The sequence below is a fragment of the Cryptomeria japonica genome, chromosome 4 (genome assembly GCF_030272615.1).
Source record: "Cryptomeria japonica chromosome 4, Sugi_1.0, whole genome shotgun sequence".
NCBI classification, from domain to species: Eukaryota; Viridiplantae; Streptophyta; class Pinopsida; order Cupressales; family Cupressaceae; genus Cryptomeria; species Cryptomeria japonica.
This window is the reverse complement of record NC_081408.1, coordinates 507,036,705-507,049,747: the sequence shown is the minus strand read 5'-3', so window position 1 is coordinate 507,049,747 and position 13,043 is coordinate 507,036,705. Positions and strand designations below refer to the sequence as shown.

The window sequence follows — 13,043 nt, the reverse complement described above, 5'->3', positions numbered from 1 at the left end:
TCCTTTTCCACTTTGCTCGCATGGAGTTGAGCAGTTAGGGCATTGATCTCTTGCTTCAGCTTGGAGTTTTCATGATCTTTGTCTTTGACAAGATCTTCAGCTTTCCTCTGGTTCTCAAGCTCTTGGCACATTCGGATAGTCAGTCCTTCCAACTCCTTTCTCAGGTTGGAATTGGATTCATTCAGCTTTTCTACTTCTTGGATTAGGGCTTCCATGTCCGCTTCATCAAAAGAACTATTTTCAGATAGCTCCATCAACTTTTCAGCATGTTCTCTCCTTTTTGCTTGAGATTCCTTATATTTGACCATAAGATCATCATAGGCTTGCTCAGATTGAGTGAGCTGATGAGTAAGTTCCCTCAATGTGTATTCCCCCATATCTCTTTCCAAGCGGTTAAACTTATAGAAAGGTAGGCTCTGATACCAATTGATGAATACTAAGAGGGGGGGGTGAATTAGTATGCCAAAAATCAATGTACTTAAACACTTTGCTAGACTAACAGTAAACCGGTAAAACAGTTTAGCAGACAAATCGGTTAGCACACATGCAAACCAAATAGCAAATAATACATTCACCCATAGAAGCACAAACACCATAACACAAGAGATTTTGACGTGGAAACCCAAATGGGAAAAACCACGGTGAGATGGAACTCACAAGTAACTATCTGCAGAATAGGAACCAGACCGGTTAAGGTCATACAATGTTCTTTACCAGAACAGATCCTGTTAGGAATCTCAATCTCTGTTAGGAGATAAGTCCAATTAAAGACTACCTTGCTAGAGGATTTTAGATCCACAGATGTGAACCACCTTGTTAGAGGATTTACAAAGGCTTTTGGGCCTACCCGGTTAAGGGCTTCAGACTTGTCGAAGATGTGAGTAATCAACAAGTGAGTGATCTAGCTAATAGCATAGATTGCTTGGTTACATTCTTGATAGCTCGTTCCTAATGCATTCTAGCATTACTTCAGTCTTCTACACATTCACACTCTCTCTAACTCATCAACCACCTTGAACCCTAGCAACAACCTAAAACCCTAGACATGATGTCCTTTTAAAGGAATCTGATTTCATGTCGGTCCAATAGGATTACAATACAATTTCCTAGGTTCAATGCATCTAGACATATTCTGTAACACAACACAAAAAGCATAGTGAAGTGTTGGCACCGTCAAACAATCAGTGGATGGTAACTCATCACAAAATGCCGGTTGGTAACTCATCACAGAGTATTACCGGTTCATACAAAATACCGGTTGCCAGTTTGACAAAAATGAAGATTGGGAAATATGTGTTCTGTCGCTTTGATCCTTCGTACCGCTTGAGATCCTTGAACTGCTTGGGGTTTACATACCGCTTCAGATCGGTAATCACTTTCTGCAAAACACCAATAGTCTAAGGACTATAATGCATCACATCGGTTGGTAACAAATACCGGTTGAGCTTTAACTTATACATAAAAAAGTGATCTCAATGCAAGTGTGTGTCCATCAATGACAATCATAACATAATCATAAAAAATGCCAACAACAGATAGGTTGGTAGCATAAACCCTAAACCCTAAACATTTAGGTTATCAATACAGTCGGTCAAATCCTTATCGTTCAAACACATTGCATTGAATAAAACAGTCTTGAACAAATCTCAAGACGTTCTCCATCGTTCATTCTATGCTGCTTCTGGAAGCTGATAACCCATCACGCATTCTCCACCGTTTACTAAGACCGCACATTCTCTATGTAGATAGGATCAATCTTCTTCATGCAAGATCCTCAAGGAAATCCTTCACGCGCACAAGGCTGACGTGGCAACACGATCTAATCTTCATTTCAATGCTAACCCATCACAGGATGTCGTCGGTCGAATCACACAGACTTGAAATGCATCAACCGGAAACCCTAAAGCTGAGACTACCAACCGATAGTCATACCAAATGAAACCCTGATACAAAACTTTGCATATACTGGTTCTCATTCCAACATACCGGTTCACCTTTTCACATATACCAGTTCATATCATCAACATACAGCTTCACTTTTCACATATATCGGTTCACATCATCATACCGGTTCTCTTACCTATTTGCTTACTTCAATATATTGACATCAATGACAACATACAATATCATCATGTCATCAAACTATACACATATGCCAACAAAATCTAGATCTATGGTCCCAACTCCTATTGGCCATTTGGAGGAATTGATTATGTGTTGCGTTGATGTTTTGTCATTGATGCCAACACTAGCTATTTGGATGCTTTACCGACACCCTTTTGGTCCCGGTAGGTTGAGTAGTTTCTAGTTGGTCTAGATCCGACATGATCCGGTAGGCTTCGGTATGGTTTGGTTATGGAATTGGCTTATTCATGATACTCATGTTCATATTTAGTTAGTTGGTTTTGGTCTAGTGATCGGATGCTATCTTGTTTTCTTGGAAGCTTGGCTTGTGGTTCCAGCGAGGGTTTCACTGACAGAGATTTTGATGATGATCTTTGATGAATTGCATAAGTGGTGTTGGTGTAGCTTCTGGTGGAGATTCAGGATGCTATTGGTGATCATGTTCGAGACTTGGTAGATGGAGATCATTGCTTTAGCATGTGGACCTATATTGGGTCCCAGTTGATCTAGGTTATGGACCGACTTAAAGTAACATGTGGATTGGACCTCTCGATGTGTTTTCAAGATGTCTTATGTGTTGGATATTGTTTGTTTGGTCTAAAGCCGACATGTTTTGTAATTATGTAACTGGTTCATTGTCTGGTGGCCAACTTGATTGTTTATGGTCGAGGGTTTATATATATATGATGTAAGATCTCATTGTAGATCATCATAGGTATAAGGTCAAGGAATGGGATATTAATATGTAATGTGCGAATAGTGTAATATCATTCAGGCAGAGGATTTGGTTGATCATTGGAGATTGAATTGGGTTTATGTAAGAGGATTTAGTCCTCCGGTATTGAGCTTAACCAAAACTATACTCGGGCATAGGAGATGCTATCTTTGCAGTTCATTCCTTCTTCCAGATTGTAGTCTGGATTTCTATGTAGTCAGTGAGACTCTTTTTGTGATGAGTAGTGCACTCTAGGCTGTTGGCCTTTCTGCAAGTGCAGGCCCTTCAATTGTAATTCACATAATTACTGCAAAAGTATCATCTTACTGTGGGTAGGCTTTCCACCGTGGTTTTTCCCTTTACCGGGTTTTCTATGCATAAATCTTAGTGTCATGTGGATGGTATTTATTCTGTGATTATTGTTTAAGCTTAATTGGTTTAACTGATATTCTGGTATTTGGTTTAAGCATTTCGGTATTAATGTTTTGGGTTTTGGTATTAAAGTTTTAATTGCTAAATGTTCTGGTAATCTATGACAATCGATTCACCCCCCACCCCCCCTCCCCTTCCCCCTCTCAATTGTCTTCCGAATATTTGAACTGTCTAACAACTCCCTCACTAAGGCACCTTTAGTGAAAAAAAAACACTAATGCAAATCTAACCTAGCAAATGAGATCATGACAAATACAAATTCCCATATAAAAAAATTAAAATTCATTTGCAAGATCTTCTAGGTAAAATTTCGATTAGTTTGACATGGATGAAAAATAAACAACTCCAAAAAATTCTACCAAACAAAGAAACATAAATGATCATGTATAAACACTTGGACACATGCAACATGAGGTCCAATAGACCATAAATAAAAATAAATAGTACAAATACACACCACCTTTGTACATAGTGACAAAAATGCTCTCTCCAAATTAATACACCAAAGGGGATTCATAGAACAAGACATTGCACAACCAATTGCATAACAAAAGAATTAGTAGAATTAGTATCTTGTAGAAAAAAAACTAGAAGTAGACAAATAAGGGATTGTAATAAATTTTTCTACAATATATATTTTTTGAGATATGTAAAGTTAAAATGTATGACAGGGTTCTCTTCTATGAAATAAAATCCACTACTATTTTGAAGTTAGCAATATCTAACCCAAATTGGGTAAATGTAGGTAAAATCATTTTAAATAAAATAGCATTCCTACATTTGTGTGCTCGCATGAATAACTTTGTCAAAATCTTTTATCTACAATAAAATAATATTCCTACATCTGTGTGCTTGCATGAATGATTCTCTCTCTCTCTCTCACACACACACACACAAATAAGCTCTTTCCTTATTGTTTTCCTTCTATCCAAAAGAAAAACAAGTCTTATCCTTCATCAAAACTAGCTTGCACCTACACGGTTTTCTTCAATAAGCACTAACTTACACTCACTCCATTATAATTATACAATTGCCCACTGCGTATTCATTCATTTTTAATTTAGTAGTATATTTCTAATGTTTTTATTGCTAAATTACTCTTTGAAAACTCAAGTAACCACCATCCTACTTTGATAAATCTTACCTCAACATTCTGCACAAATTGTGTTGTGCTATCAACGATGCCAATAAAAAAAGTGGGTAGAGTGTAGAAGAAAAAATATGACAAAAATTAACCAAAGCAAAAAAAATTAAAAGATGAGACAAACCAAAATTAGTCTCCCTACAAGAACTACTTCAATTGTACACAATAAATGAAATAAGATCTAAATATCACCAACACCACAATAGATGAGGCATTTATGACACCACATCTATGGACAAATTTAATATGATTTCACAACTATAAATATTTGTTGAAAGATTTCATATTAAATAGTAACTCTTGGAGAGAAAAAAACTTAGAACCAAAAACCAACAACTATACAGTTTAATGAATGACATGAGACAAATTTACTCGAAAAAAGTGAATGGACAAACCCACTTTAAAAAGTCTATCAAAGTGAATGGACAAACCCACTTAAAAAAATCTACCAACTAATAACATATAAATAATATCAATCTGCTAACAAATTTACAATTATACAAAAGCAAACCACTAATATAAATGTATTCTAATGTCTTTTTTAATTATATATGTAGAAACCGAAAGAGCAAGCAAACAACTAGACATTGGATTTTATTCCATAAAATCTTAAAGGAAAACTAGCAAATCCACTTAATAATAATAACCCCATTGACAATAATTTGATTTAATTTGATTTAAAGACCTCCTTTTTCTTTTCTATTTAAGAAAATTGGAAGAGCGATTTAAAAAAGAAAAGAAAAAAGAAAAACAGAAATGATTTTCACATAATTAGTGTGTAATTATCAAAATTTGCTGACGCTTTAACGAAACTCTAATTAATTGTCTAATCTAAGTTGAAGCCCAATGATAAGACGCCAAGATACTTAGCGGAGATACAGGGGAGTGCGTGCCTCCACATAAAGTCACCTATACGACCTAGTTCATTACAACGCACAGTATACTTTATAATACTAAAAAAATTCGGGTCTTCCTCTGATTTCACTGATCCATCGATCTGTTCTCTGCCTATGCAGTCACTGTATATCCATCCATAACATACCATGCCTTCTTCTTCATCAGTAGCACTAAACCGTACAGAGGAGCTAGTGGAGCAACTGAGCTCTATTGATGGCAATGCCAAGCTGAGGGCTTTGAGGGATGTGAAGAACCAGATAATAGGAAACAAGACTAAAAAAATCAATTATATTAAATTGGGTGCAATCCCTAAGATTGTGGATATATTGGCAAATGAAACAGATGCTGCATTGCTTGTGGAATCTGCTGTTTCTGTGGGGAGTTTCGCTAGATATGTTGATGCTGGTGTTAAGGCTCTCATAGACAACGGGGTCCTGCCCCATCTGCTCAGAATCCTAAGAAATCCTGATAGTAAGGTTATGTATCTGTTTATTTCAGTACCCACTTGTTTGTTTTTCATATTTGAATGAGAATTTCATCTGGGAGTTTGTCCTCTTTTGGGAAGAATTTTGTTCTTCTTTTGTATCGTCTGCTTCTGTTTCTTAAGAATCAGCGGTAGTTTTTTTCTGCACTTAACATTTGCTTGATGGATTTTAAATGCGTAGATGTTGGGATATATTATGTTTGCTTGTAGTGGACAAAGCAGGTTCATGAATCATGTATGCTTTACATAAATTAGGGTTGTATGATTTTTTATAAAAGGGATGGAAAGAAGATGGATCAAGAGCCATGGGTTACGTAAGATGCCCTTCTTTAGAGTTATATTTGAAAAAAGTTGCCCTCTGACCTAGGAGCACTGTTCTGGCTTTAGCCGTCTTGATACTTATGTTGCTTTTGCACTCTGGGTGTTGAAGCTTGCAAATATAGTTTTCACCCCATTTTTCGTCCTATAGGCTCACTCAAAGTAGCAAAATACCCCAAACTGAAACAATACCTCTTTTTCATTTGAGCTGAATAAAGTAAATGCTCGGTGTAATATTGAGACTGGATCAACTCTGATCCATACCCTCTCCGACTTTGGTCGGCTTCAATTTTCAACTTTTACTGTCATAAATTGGAAATTCTATATGAATTCAGTCCTACATGGTCTGTTGCTCCAGAAAAAACACCATGTTTTTTTTCAAATTTTTTGGTTTAAACATATTCACCTGTTTTGAATCACACACATTTCAGTTTGTAGTAACATGGCTACTATGGACTCACCTGAGATATAAATAAAGTGGCTTTTAAGAAAATATGAATTCCAACTGCAATGATCAATTTCAAAAATAAAAAGCGCTGCTGATACATAGATGCTTTCTCTCATAATAATGAACTTCTGAAAAATATTGTGTAGCATCCAACAAATGACTGAACAAAACATCGAGAGGGACAACATGCCTGGTTATTTACCACCATATTTTTTTTCAGCTTTTCATCTTCTGCTCACAACACTCGGAATTCTTTATTGAATATTAACATGTTCAATTAATATTGCATCTAAACCTTGCAGTTAACATTCTGCCAGGTATTTGGACTGGCCATTTTACTCATCTGAATTTTCTGTGGTTAATCCTCCTTGGTCTGCACATTACTTGCCACAGCGCAGTTTGCATTTTTCTGCATGGACTAAAATCTTCGTGGTCAACTCTATGCACAGCACATAATTTTTCTCCAAGTATTGTGAAAAGGATAAACAAATAGTACCTCTTCCTTGACCTTGCTAGCTCTTTCCACCTTTCTTTCTTCACTAAGCCAACTTTCATTTTACTTAGTATTTTGATTTTCTTGATGAAGGAATCAATGGCTTCATCCTGCTGAATATTCTAGCTTTTAGTTCATTTTACCTTTTTTTATCTGCCCTTCACCAAGTAGTTCATTTCTAGTTTATGGACCTCTGCTTTCTTTGTCGTTAAATTTTAGAGATCAAATTTCATTGTGCCATCATTCAAATTTCACATAAAAGCTTGCCCTGTAATAAAAAGTAGCTTCTGTTATATCAGGCTTGTAAGCTGCGATCTCTTGTAACTATTTTCTGTTACCATTTTCACACTTGTACAAATAGCATATTTACGTAATAATTTGCAAATGCTTACTTCACCATTTGACCATACAACTTTTCACATAATGGTGTTTTGAATTATCAGTTGTTTGATTAGTTCCCCACTTAACAAACCTTTTTGGCCACGATTATATTGAAATCTATTGACCTATTACCTCTATAATTGGACAGACAATGATCCTAGAATTACATTTATTTAATAATGTTTCTTAGCAGTCCAGTTGGTTATGCTGTAATGGTTGCAACTTAACTCTGTATTAAATTACTCTCACCAGAATAAGGCAGCACATAGTTTCAGTGAAGATATGGCGAGGTAGTGGTGTAATGCTTATGGGATACATTCGAGTCTGATCCATGTTTACAAGTCTGAAGAATCTGGCTCAAATTTACCCTAAACAATGTTAAAAGCACACCATAACCCCACCCAAGATTGACTGAAGAAAACAAAATATTCGTTAGACCATTCTGTGGGCATTGTTTTAAACTCCCATCGAGCAGCTTGGTTGTAGTCTTTAGAATTCAGCATAGCTCAAAATTAAAAGGATTGATCATTTTTACAAAATACTATTTCTCCTGCTTTTCATGGATTCCTGTTGGATCCTTTATTGAAGTTGAACTTTTGGAATGCAACTGGTTGAGGTGACTCAAGCAAGTTAACACTATAATGATCCTTCAGATGCCATTAGTGGAAATAGTCTTTTTCATATCTAACCCATGAATTTGATCCTTTCTAATTTTTGGAGAGGACTCTGTATTTCATATCTATTATTTATTAAATCTGTCATCCTGTCATGCAACTGATGGTTCTCAATTGTGGCATTGTCAGGTAGTTGAGGCCAGTGCTCGGTCTTTGAGAGTTATTTTTCAATCAAAACTAGCTCCAAAGTATGACATGCTTGAATATAACAGCATAGAGCTTCTTCGTTCTCTACTCAGTAGTCAAAATGAAAATGTCTTGGAGGTTGCTGCTTGCATTATTGCACGTTGTTGCGAGACGAATGAGGAACAACAGTCTGTGATTGACATTGGGGCCTTGGAGAGGCTCATAGGTCTACTGGGAAGTTCATTGAATACAAGAGAAGCTAGCTTAGATGCATTAGTAGCACTTGTCAAGAACAATACTCGAATTGCCTTAATGTTGATTGCTTTGGATAATGGAGGTGCTTTGACTATAATTATCAAGCTATTAAAGGACAAATTTCCTCGAACAAGATTGCTTTCCTGCATGTGCCTTTCAAATATCAACCATGCTAGTCCGTCTAGTTATCCACAGGAAAGGGAGCTGAAGATAGAAATTCTATCCATCTTAGTGAAGCTGCTTGATGAACCTGGTCAAGTTGGGGAATTAGCTCCATATGCTTTAGTAGACCTTGTTGCTAACAGTGAGGAAATGCAAAAATTAGCCTTTGATGCAAATGCTATTGAAAAACTCTGTAGCTTTTTGAATAAAGGTTTCTTACAGGACAAGCATCTACAAGGCATTTTGTTGGCACTGGCTGAGCTATGCTCTCGTTTAGAAGAGAGTAGGAGACAGGTTTTAACCTTGCAGGTGCGTCCATTAGATAGATGTAGATCCAGATTGCATAGTGTCTTCTTTGTATTGAAAATTTTATTATAGAGTTTGATTTCTGTATAGAATTTCTGATAGTGGTACAGGGATTTATATTTATTTTGTTTTAAGGCAATTTGGGCCACATCAACTGAAAAGTATTGTCATCTTTCTTTATTAATCCTTCATGCATAACAAACGTTAAGGTAAAAAAGTAAATGCTTCTTTATCACAGGCACAAAGTCTAATTACCACGGCATTTGAACACAAATCTATAGAAGTGAGAGCTGCTGCTTGTGGCTGTATAAAAAGTATTTCTCGCTCTGTAAAGGTGCCTGACAACAAACCATGGCTTTTAAATTAATTTCATGGGGTTATTATATTAACATATACTGATTAGGGATAAATATTTGTTATTCAGAATCTCCGCACCGGTCTTACAAATGAAAATATTGTTTGCCCTCTGTTCAACCTGTTAGATGATGAGACTCCAGCAGTTCAGGTTTGTCATTAAACCTAGTTGGCAATTTACATCCTTATTCTATTTTGAAAGTTTGGTTCTTGTTTATAATATGCAGAGCTATTAAGTAACAAGTACTTTGTCCGTGATTATTTGTAGGGCCTGGTTTGTCCTTGAGCTTGAAAACTGTAGATTATTCTCAATTTTTCTTTTTTCTTTTCCATCTAGCAAAGTGCTCTACATGTTGAATATATGCATTAACTTTTGATATGAAGTTTGTCTATCATTGTCTCAGGTGGCAGCTTTGGGTGCTATTAGCAATATTGTGTTAGATTTCACTCCTCATAAAAAGCTTTTCTTTAAGTGTGGTCGTGTGAGCCAGCTTATTCAACTAGCTAAGTCAATGGACCCCATGCTAAGGTTGAATGCATTGGGGGCTTTGCGTAATTTGATATACCTGGCTGATATGTCTGTAAAGCAGAAGCTGATGATGGAGCTTACGACTTCCACATTGACAAGCTTGATTCATGGTATTCTTGGTTTTTTGTCATTACTGAAGAAATTGAATTTATCATCTGTATGGTGTATTGGTCAATTGTCTTCTCTAATTAATGTAATTTTACTTTCCCCATCTTTTAGATTGTGAAGAACTTGTTCAGGAACAAGCACTGGCATTTGTACGCAACCTGGTACATGGAAGTGTTGAATCTGTTCAATTAGTCTTTGCTGAAGATGGGCGGATCTTTAACTCAGTTTTGAGCTTACTTGAGATTGCAACAAGACCAGAAGTCTGTACACAGGTCCAAGTTGATTTAGTTTTTTTTCTTCCTTATTGAAGATGACAAGATGTTGTGTTATTGCACATCCTTTATGTCCATGTCTTGTTAATCTACATCACTCTTTACTATGCTTGCCCTTTAAGTGCAAGTAGGCCATTTTGATAAGAACAAAAATTGACCAGACACATCTTGGTTGTCAGTCAAAACACAATTTGGCATTCTCAAGTTATTTTTATCTGGATCAAAGGATGGTAACACCCCTTTACATGAAATTAATAATTATTCTTTCGTAATGCTTTTCAATATACATGGGTCTCATTGGATTCTCTCTCCTTTCAGGGGATTTATGTGCTTAGCAATGTTGCATCTGGGAATGAGTATCATAAAGAAGAAGTTATGCGTTCTGTTGCTCCAAATATACATGGTGAATGCATCCCATCTACATGGATAAGGTTTTTGCAAGATTTTAGTAGCCCTCAGGTACGAGTTGCTGCAGTATGGTGTATAATGAACCTCAGTTATCCTGACAGTCCTGGTGTGGAAATGCGAATTGCAAGACTTAGAGATGCAGGTGTACTCATGCAAGTTCAGAAAATGGTTGATGATCCATGCTTGGATGTTAAGGTATGGAAAATGATTCAAATCTTAAAAGTTTTCGCTAATTGTATGCTGGGTCTGCAGATATGGTTGTTTGAGCACTATTTGTTCAGAGTTAATAATGGCTTTGATTATAATTGTAGGATCGCGTCAAAACAGTTCTGGAGCAGGTTATGTAGACTTGGAAATCTTTATAATATCTACCAAAAGTCAACTTTCTTGATTATCCCCAATTCGGAAGTTATGCTGTATAGATAGCTGAAAACATTGAATCTAATTTTTGGGGGATTTCTTTCTTCCTGATCCCTAATCAAGTTGAAAGTAAGCTGTCTGCTCACATATGCTATACATGCAAACCTGACACAGCTTCATCGAGTGTCTGGATATTTTATGGCAATGGTAAGCATTTGCACTTGAGAATACCATGAACTTCTCATGGAATGGTGTCAAGGTTCATGTGGATAATTGATGAACTGCAACTGTGCAGATGTGGAGCTTCCTACGTCATCTAACTTCTCTGACAACTATTACAAGGCTATGCCTGTATGATAAGGAACCTCCTCCTGTGATGCACATAAAAACACTGACGTCATTGTGTGCTTTTGACATAATTCTTATGCTCAAGTATAGGCATCACTTCTAAATCAAGAAGAATGGAAATTAAATACAGGAAATAGATTGGAACATTGTTTATTCTGTTTTTTTTTGCAGTATGTTATCAACGCAGATGTTTGTAATATTAATATAAAACAATGCCTCTTTGTTATGATTCAATTTATTGCAAGTGTATAAGATGGTTAGGGTTAGGTGTATTGGATTTTTCAATCATTCTCTACAAACTACTCGACATGAGTTTAGGGGTTTTTCTTGTTGATCATAATTGAATGGAGAATTAAGAAACAATGCATTGAACGTTTAATTTAAGACGAAATACTAGATTTGTGTTTTATGAGGATTGATAATCGTGTTGAACTTAATTTTACTAGGTTTAAAGGATTTTTAAACTATTTAAAGTAGATAAATCTATGTTATTAGTATTTTTTTATGTTCATTAATTTATAGAATACATAGGGATGCATGTTGGCAAAATAGGTGTTCCAGTCATCAACTCACTCTTAAGTTATTAGGAGTGGGACTGTAATTGATAACAGTAATTGAATGTGTTACTAAATATAAATAATAGGTATAAATATTTATAGTTCTGTTGACCAAACACTAGATAGTTATATTTTTTAAATCACTATATGTCTAATTGATTATTTGATAATAGCTTAAAGTGTTGTTACTAGTTTTCAAGAATTTCATGGGTGATAATTTAAAAGATTTTTGAGATTTTATAAGAAAGAAACAATTTGAAAGATATTTTAATTTATCAATAATGATGATTTCCAAGATACTAAAAAATGATGAAATAGACATTAATCATAAAAAATAGTAATATATAATTTTCTTGGATTTTCTACATTAACTTTCTCCTGTCCTTCACAAACTTTCTTCTCAAAATCATCTTCCTCTACATATTTGAGATAATGATACATACTAGGTGGCAATATTCAATACTTCAACTTAGGATTTAGAGCCTATAGTAGCTTACGAGTGTTAGCGTCATGTGTGGCGTTGTTAAATACATTGAATCAATAGTTGGTAGAGATGCCTTCCAATTTTTGTGGTAGCGGACAAGTTGATGTCTCGTGTTACAGCATGTGGCATTGTTGGGTATGCATGTTGTGCTAACAGCTTGAGCTCTCACCATTAGTCAATCAGTAGTTGTGTTCCCCTAAACATGACATTTCATGGCACCAAATTCCATTTTGAGATATAGTTACTCATATTAGTTGACTCATTTGCATATCCATCTATCTTATCGTTTCCTGTAATCTACAGTGCAACCATAAAATGCAACGTTTCTAGTTTGATTGCAAATTCCAAAACGTTATTCTGTATCATTAGTGCACATTATGCCTGTTGTGCCTTCCACACATGATCCAGTTTTTTTGACTTAGCTAAATGAGAATCCCCTTATTTTGCTCTTTCGATTTTCTTTGTGGAGTATTTCCTGTATGATTTGCTTCCCTTCATTTTATTTTTCTTATGCTGTCTATCATACTGATGATGGACTATGCAGTGTGATTTAAAACATTGATACAAAAAATGTTCACACAATCAAATCTAGAAGCAGCATATGATTTGAATTTTTGTTTTCATTAGAAATGATTATTGTAGTCTTGAAGAAGGTAATTTTATT

The 13,043-nt window shown here is 35.6% G+C and overlaps 1 protein-coding gene across 2 annotated transcripts; it reads left to right on the top strand.

Moving 5' to 3' along the window:
• The first annotated feature begins 5,299 nt into the window (after positions 1–5,299).
• LOC131053467 (uncharacterized) lies at positions 5,300–11,572 on the top strand. Of its 2 annotated transcripts, XR_009107693.2 has the most exons (9): positions 5,300–5,788; positions 8,240–8,962; positions 9,198–9,293; positions 9,384–9,464; positions 9,718–9,952; positions 10,062–10,222; positions 10,541–10,825; positions 10,942–11,197; positions 11,286–11,572. XR_009107693.2 is itself a non-coding variant. In XM_057988079.2 (8 exons), the coding sequence occupies exons 1-8, from the start codon at positions 5,459–5,461 to the stop codon at positions 10,975–10,977; spliced, it is 1,947 nt and encodes a 648-aa protein (XP_057844062.1). In that variant the 5' UTR covers positions 5,300–5,458; the 3' UTR covers positions 10,978–11,572. The 2 variants fall into 2 exon arrangements, 1 of the variants encoding a protein (XP_057844062.1); XM_057988079.2 differs by having other exon boundaries at positions 10,942–11,572.
• Positions 11,573–13,043: the final 1,471 nt, after the last annotated feature.